Source organism: Tasmannia lanceolata, unplaced genomic scaffold (genome assembly GCF_043159265.1).
Source record: "Tasmannia lanceolata isolate RefF3 unplaced genomic scaffold, GAP_Taslan_0.1 ptg000008l, whole genome shotgun sequence".
NCBI classification, from domain to species: Eukaryota; Viridiplantae; Streptophyta; class Magnoliopsida; order Canellales; family Winteraceae; genus Tasmannia; species Tasmannia lanceolata.
In genome coordinates this window covers 57,067,084-57,074,782 of record NW_027518685.1, presented here as the reverse complement: position 1 = coordinate 57,074,782, position 7,699 = coordinate 57,067,084, and the positions used below count along the sequence as shown (strand labels likewise).

Genomic DNA, 7,699 nt, shown 5'->3' with positions numbered 1-7,699 from the left:
TTTTGCCATTTTCGTTTATCTATCGACCCTCTCTATGTAACATGCTTTGACCCCACTTTTGTAGTGCGCCATTATGTATTGAGCTTTTCAGCTGACTGTGGTTTAGCAATTTTCAGCTTTTGAATCCTCATGGAAATCTCAAGAGAGTGCCGTTGTATCATCAGTTATTGGAGTTTGTTAAATCTAGCATAATGAGTATTATGTAATAGTAAGACTTTGTTCTAAATTTATGTAAGACATTATTATTTAGTTTATGTTATGAGTGATTCTAATATTGTTTTGCTAGCCTTGTATACTTGTAGAGCTTGCTATGCAGGTATACGGCGCTGCCACTTCCTACGCCCAGGGTGGGGTTTGGGGTGTGACACATTTAACTCATCTGAGGTGTCTGCTCTCTCATGCAATAGCAGGTCCGCGAAATGCCTTCTGTGATGGTCCCTAGCAAATCCCTTATAAATTTCCAACCCTATTTCTTCAGTTTAATAATAAAATGTACCTCAGTGAATATCAAATTTCAATCCATCACTCCAACATCTCTCCTTTCTATCTCACGCCCTAGTCATTACCCTCCATCTCTCTGTTTCTTTGTCCACATCAATGACACGTTCTAGCCACCATTAGAGAACCATAAAGGCTAGTTATGTGCTCTGATGATAATTTTTTGTGATGCAAATATAAAATGATTCTCAAATGTGTATTGTATGTGTGTTCGCAATATTTCCTTATCCATGGCATTGAAAGGCCACAAGACTTTAGTAGTGGAGTAGAAAGGACGCATGCACGGAAATACTGCTGTGACGTTAGGCCTCAAAGGATCTTGGTTTTAGGTCACAAGATAGCTACAGCCCCATTACTCTCTCTCTCTCTCTCTCTCTCTCTCTCTCTCTCTCTCTCTCTCTCTCTCTCTCATACGTGTCCAATGATTAAAATAGCATAGGAGAGCAGCCAATGTCATGTTTGATTTCAATGAACACTGATGAAAATTCAACACGTCACTATGCAATCTAATTCCTGAATTTTATAGCATATTCATTTTCCAAAACTATGGAGAGATTGTGGAGGAGACAAAACATAAAAAGCAGACACGACAGAATGAAAAGGAATTGCAATCTTGATCATCCTTTGATGAATATTTTAAGTCATCCAAGTCATCAATGTTTCCTTATATAAGCTTTCATGTGACATATATCACAAAACAAGCCTACTCCAAACAGTGCATGGTATTGAGGTTTCTCAAAGGCATCTCTCTATTCTCCATCTCAAGAGCCATTGTCAATTTACTCGGCACATACCCATATCCTAGAACATAACAAGCCCTCTTTTGTGTGACACAAAGCTCTATTTGGAAGAAAAAAATTGTTAGAATTTGAGTACTTACTTTTCGATTAGCCTACTATGACAAGTGAAAAGAGAGCTTCTTGTGGGTTGGAATGGAGGGTTGTGATCACAGGCGGAGCATCGGAGGAGCTCGTGCCGGAGTCAGGGCTAATTCGTAGAGCATGGCTAGGCATACTAGGTTTGATTTTAGGATTGAAATTGAAGGTGTGGAAGTTTCTGGAGAGGACATGGAAGGTAGGGGTTGATGATCCAAGAAGGGTTATCCATTGTCTCAAGGTTGGGATTTCACTTACACTGGTAACACTCTTCTACTATCTAAGGCCATTGTACGATGGCGTTGGAGGAACAGCTATGTGGGCGGTTATGACAGTTGTGGTTATCTTCGAATACACTGTAGGTACGTAAAATTATATTCTTCTCTTTAGCTGCTTAAGAAGTGTGCTGCTGTACATCAAATATCAAGGGTGGGATGATGAGTATGAGCTTGCACGCTCATTCATAATAAAATTTAACCTGGATATATATATGGGGATTTGCTTGGGTCCATCGCAAAAGGCATTTTGCAGCTGGTCTGTCGCATGTCACACCAGCCACCTCGTGAAAGAAGACAACAGCTTTTGTCTCCATTAACGAGGTGGCTGGTCTGACATGCGACATAACAGCCCCAAAAAGCCTTTTGCAATGGACACTGTGTGGGGGGAGGGGGGGGGGGGGGGGTTGGTACTTCCACCCGTAAACTTTTCCTAGTAAAGTCATTTTAAGGAAATACCAAACAAAAGAAGGTGGATATATCATTTCCAATACATAAATACACCAAAACTAGAGATAGAAACCCTAATTTTTTATATTTTAAAAAAAATTTAACATTGATTAAAAGAGAGACTACAAATATACAATGGGAGGCAGAGAATTCCCTAAAAACAAATATCCTCTAGTATCATCTGATTTGTCCAAACGATCAGCCAAATCAGTAGCACTTCTAGAGAGATAAGCGAAAAAGACAGAATCCTATCTAACACAAAAATCATATCTACCATTTAATCTGAGCATGTGCCCATAAGTTTCGGACATCCAACTATTGGGCCAAACATGGATATAACCCACGGCCTGAAAATCATACCGATAGATTTGTTGTGGGAAGAACCCACTGCTAAAAACTGGTTATCAGAAACTACTCAAAGCAAACATTAACAAATAGCCTCCGGTGACTGGCAGAATCAGCTCGAGTGTGTGCAACAATTCCAGTATGTAATGAAATAAAGATTGAAAACAAGAAATCAAGTGACACTAGAGATTTATGTGGTTCGGCACTTGGCCTACATCCTCGGGCAATCCGACAAGTAGAAAATTCACTAACAAGAATAGGAAATTACAAACAATGGTGAAAACCCTAACGTCTCCAATGACGGTAAAAAACCCCATGAACACCCTCTTCCTGCAATCCAAACAAAGACCCAATACTCTCATCTCAATGTCTTCACAACATTAAATACACCACGAAAGAAACCCAACAACCTTGGATCCAAGCTCTTGCAAGTGAAGAAGAAGAAAATCCCTTGGATAGAGAAAGCCCTTTTTCTTGTAGAGAAAGAGCCCCAACTTTTTCTTGAAAATAATCAAGCTCCCAACTAAAGATAGAACCTTCTTTAGTGGACTTATAAAAAACACATTCCTAGAACGTCCTTCGTAAAGAAGTTAATCCCGAGTGATTTTATATCACTAATTTAACATGGTCGAGATAGTCTATACACCAAATTGGGTTACAACAATAATAGTTTAAAAATGATAATTTTTTAGTTTAAGTCTGCAATTTCTTTTTTTGTTAAAATTGTTGAAATTGCCCCTTGTTCATGTAGGTGCAACACTATACAAAGGGTTGAACAGAGGAATGGCAACACTACTCGCTGGATGTCTTGCAGTTGGAGTTCATTCACTTGCAAGTCGCTCCGGAGACACAGCCGAGCCAATAGTTCTTGGTATTTCAGTGTTCCTTATAGGTATGGAACATATTCCCTGGAACTTTATCTTCAATACAATGACTAGTTTTCATTCTCATCCAATGCATTGTTTCTTCCAGCTTCGGCGGCCACATTTTCTAGGTTTATGCCAACCGTGAAAACCTGTTTCGATTACGGTGCCATGATCTTTATCCTCACCTTCAGCTTGGTTGCGATTTCTGGCTATCGTGTAGATAAATTGATTGATATGGCGCACCAGCGTCTCTCCACTATTGCCATAGGAGGCAGCATGTGCTTTCTTGTAAGCATGCTTGTATTCCCTGTTTGGGCTGGTGATGATCTCCATCTCTTCGTCACTCGTAACATGAAGAAGCTTGCAAATTCTTTAGATGGTATGCCCTTTTTGTAATAATATAATCATAAATTCATGTGATAAAATCATTTTTTCGTATTAAGTCACTAATTTATTTATTTTTGTCCTTTAATTTAAAAATAGGATGTGTAGCTGAGTACTTCAATGATAGTCAAAGCGATACTGATGAGGAAGAACCTTGTCAAAAATCACAAGGCTATAAATGTGTGCTTAATTCGAAGGCGGCGGAAGAATCACTGGTAAATAATTTGAATAGAGAAATATATTAGAAATGGGACATAGGGATTTAATGATTTTTTGAAGCACCGATTGAGTAATTTTTATTTTTACATAATTAGTTAGATTAAAATTGGCGTGCTTCTGCTATTCAGGCCAATTTTGCAAGATGGGAACCCGCGCATGGCCGTTTTGGTTTCCGATATCCATGGAAGCAATACCTCAAGATAGGAAGCGCAATGCGATACTGCGCTTGTTGTGTAGAAGCACTTAATGCTTCCATCAATTCAGAAATTAAGGTGGGTAAAGATTTGATAACTACTATTATAGTGTTCTAGCTAGTAATAATGTATTCATCCCATGTTTGAAAATTTGAATTTGTTCTTCATGGGAGAGGTGCACGTGAAGTTGACTTGACTTGGGCCTTGCTTGTTTTAGATTTTGAGAACTAACTGTCAGTCCAAAATTGATTATTGGACTCAAAATTAACATTAATTTAAGTCTAATAATCAATTTTGGACTCACAATCGGTTCTGAAAAGCCAAAATAAATAGGGCTTAATTACTCGAATCAAGAATCAAATCAAGTAAAATGGGTAACTCAGTTGAATACTGGACTGAGTTTCCAGTTGACTCATCCTACAGTCTCTGTTGAGTTTGGATTGGGTTTCCAGTTTCTAAACTTGAATTCAACACATCATTTACAAGATTGAAGATCCATTATCTAACATCAGAACTGTTTTTCACTTCAGGCTCCGGAGTTTATGAAGAAGTATCTTAGCAGTGCATGCTTGAGACTGAGCTACAACTCCTCCAATGTCTTGAGAGAACTTGCAGAGAGTACCAAAAACATGAGGAAATCTTCCAGCATAGACGTCTTAATTGAAGAGATGAACAGTGCAATAGAAGATGTCCAAAATGCCTTAAAATCACTACCTCACCAAGTGATACAACCACCACCACCACCACAAATAGAAGCAGCAGAGAAGGAAAAATTGCAATTCATTCCAACAAGAAGTTTGCCTCTAATTGATGTTATGCCTCTTGCCACAATCGTGTCCTTGTTAATTGAAATCGCATCAAGGATTGAAGGAATCGTTGATGAGGTGGATGAGTTGGCGGGCCTTGTGGATTTCAAGCCTGCCATGGATGAAAAGCCCAAACAGAACCAGCCCACCATCAAGACTCACTCAGAAGAGCAAGGACAACAAGAAGACATAAAGGCCCTTCAAAAGGTCTGAGCTTTACACAGTCCCTTTCTGAATGCAGAATTCACATGGGTTTCTCTTCAACATGAAATGGGACGAAGAAAAGAGGGAAAAAACCACTGTAAATAGTTACAGCTGTGCAGTTTTGCTTGGTTCTTCCAAAAAGTCTTAAGTGTTTTAACCTGAATTCTTCTTTTAGCATTGTAACCCTGAGAATATTATCAGGTCATGTGTCCCTAGAAAAACCACTGTGCAGAAAGGCCTTATCCCATGTACATCACTTTGAGAGTTTCTGAATAAAACATGGGGCAAGTTGGTCAACTTTTATTGATCTATTTAAATCTTATTGTCATTTGTGCAACCCTTCCATTGGTTTTCTTACTTTGTGTGTTGCATGACACCATGCACTGTATTGCATTATACAAAGAAATGCCCACATCGAATTAATTGGTGGACCTCACCTAATTTATGTGGCAAAAAGAATTCATTGAAGCTTGGCTAAAGAAATTGCATATACTTTATTGAATACTTTACAATGAGATAATATAATGTAAGTGTATCTGTAGAAGATATGGGAAGAAGTTGATAGGAATGCCATTCATAATATGAAGGTCAATAACAACAGTGATGGTTATATTGCTACTAGCATTGATTTAAGAAGCAAAGATCTTATCATCTCTGTCACGCCCCAAACCCCACCCTGGGCGTAGGACATGACAGCGATGTACACCTGCAAGACAAGTCCCACAAATGTACAAGGCTACAAAGCAGATAACAGAAATAACCTGGCATTCGTAATTAAAATGCATATCACATTCAATCTAAGCGGACCCATAAGAGTCAAACTAATCTCTCCCCGAGAGTCAGAACAATTAATATAATAAGGTCTTTAAATCTAATGCCAAATACTCACTTCCTAATGAACTGAAAACAAATAAACTAAATTAGCCTCTGAGCCAAAATCGAAATTCCAGCTAAGCGTCCTGTTCCTCATTTACTTCACGAGGGTCAAGACCTGAAAAATGTTAAATAACCACAGTCAGCTGAAAAGCTCAGTACATAATAAAAGCACTACTCTAAGTACAATCTAAGCATACAAGGGCTCTATATGGTTTAAATAACAAGATCAAAGTTGAATACTGAGTTCTTCACTAAATCAATAGACACAAAACAAATAAAGTGTATATCGAATATGGTTCTGAATCAAAAGGTGCAATATAGCAAATTCAAAATCTGAGTTCTGATGGGGTTCAAAGGTTTTTAGAGTTCATATTCAAAGGTTTTCAGAGTTCGTATACACTTCAGAATCATCGGCATGGTTCAGAAGACATGCTATTGCTTACTCACCGACAGTCCCCGGTGTTCGGAACTAGTTCCTGAAGTTCAGATACAAGTCGACAGGGCCAGCGTTTTATCCCACTGACGGGCCAGAAATTCCGATGTACTACCCCCACGGTGGGTCCAGAGTTCAGAAATACCCCAAGCCTCCACAGAAGTGTTCAAAGGGTTCAAAGGTTCATATTCAGATAGTTCTACGTTCAAAGTTCAAACAGACAGTTCATAGGTTCAGAGTTCATAATAGAGGTTTAGAACAGTATTTCAGAACAATTATTTCAAAGGTTTAAAAGTGATTCAAAGAGAAGAGGGTTTACAGATACCCAAAGTAGTACGTTACTACATACCTGAAAGATGCTCGATTCCTTTCTTGATTCGGATTACGATTCAATATCCTGATCTGAACAAGGCATAGGTAACAAATAAGGGCCCTAAAAGGTAACCCATTCTATGGCTATTTTTAGTATTTTCGTGATATCATTATTGTAAAGTTTTCAAAACTTATTGAAACTATTTTTAACAGAAAGATGATGTTTTCGGCATATCCGTAGAGTATAAGAGTGTCGAAAATGGACAAGAAACGAATAAGTTATTAATTTCTGAAGTTTTGAACTATCGGGGGAAAATTGTCGCGCCGGACGTCCGCCATTTTTCCGAACGTCCTCCCCATGCGTGGACCCAGATTTCCCCGAGACGCGATTTTTCACCTTTTTTTTCACTAAAACAACATAACTCCTTTGTTTGGGGTTCAAATTGCGTGAGGTCGGATCCGATGGACTCGTCTCGACGAGAGGAATCCATTAAATCTGATTTCACGCTCCGAATTCATACGTATAATTTAAGAAAAATCACCAAAGATTCTACTTCGAATCTCCAAAGTTCTGATTTCTGAATTCAGATTCATATATATTGATTTTGAGTTCGTTGGAATTGTAAATCAATATTAGATCCAAAACTCAAGATCAACCCAAAGATTTCTTATTTCTAACCCATACTAATCACAATTCTTCTTTCTTTCTCTTTTCAAACCCTTGTTTTAGGGTTTCTAATTATGCAAATCTTTCATAGATCATAGACCTCACCTCGGTTCGCGGCTTCGACTTCGAAATCACGATCTCCTCTGCCTTCTTCTTCTCTTTCTCTAATTTCTCTTTCTAGGGCTGCACAACCGTTTAAGGTTTGTTTAGCCACAAGTTAATCTATTTATAGGTTTTATTAGAAAGACCCTAATCTGAGTCAAATACCAACAGACAAAAATGCCCCTTTTTATTC

At 38.4% G+C, this 7,699-nt stretch overlaps 1 protein-coding gene across 1 annotated transcript; it reads left to right on the top strand.

Annotated features, from left to right (window-relative positions):
• Positions 1–1,212: 1,212 nt before the first annotated feature.
• On the top strand, positions 1,213–5,419 carry LOC143883662 (aluminum activated malate transporter family protein). Its single transcript, XM_077386993.1, has 6 exons — positions 1,213–1,735; positions 3,195–3,335; positions 3,416–3,688; positions 3,793–3,908; positions 4,041–4,184; positions 4,637–5,419. The coding sequence occupies exons 1-6, from the start codon at positions 1,396–1,398 to the stop codon at positions 5,123–5,125; spliced, it is 1,503 nt and encodes a 500-aa protein (XP_077243108.1). The 5' UTR covers positions 1,213–1,395; the 3' UTR covers positions 5,126–5,419.
• The last annotated feature ends 2,280 nt before the right edge of the window (positions 5,420–7,699 follow it).

Coding starts and splice junctions, on each gene's coding strand:
- LOC143883662 (XM_077386993.1), top strand. CDS start 1,396: ATGACAAGTGAAAAGAGAGCTTCTTGTGGGTTGGAATGGAGGGTTGTG. Junction 3,336..3,415: donor TATTTCAGTGTTCCTTATAG/GTATGGAACATA, acceptor TGTTTCTTCCAG/CTTCGGCGGCCACATTTTCT. Junction 3,689..3,792: donor GCTTGCAAATTCTTTAGATG/GTATGCCCTTTT, acceptor ATTTAAAAATAG/GATGTGTAGCTGAGTACTTC.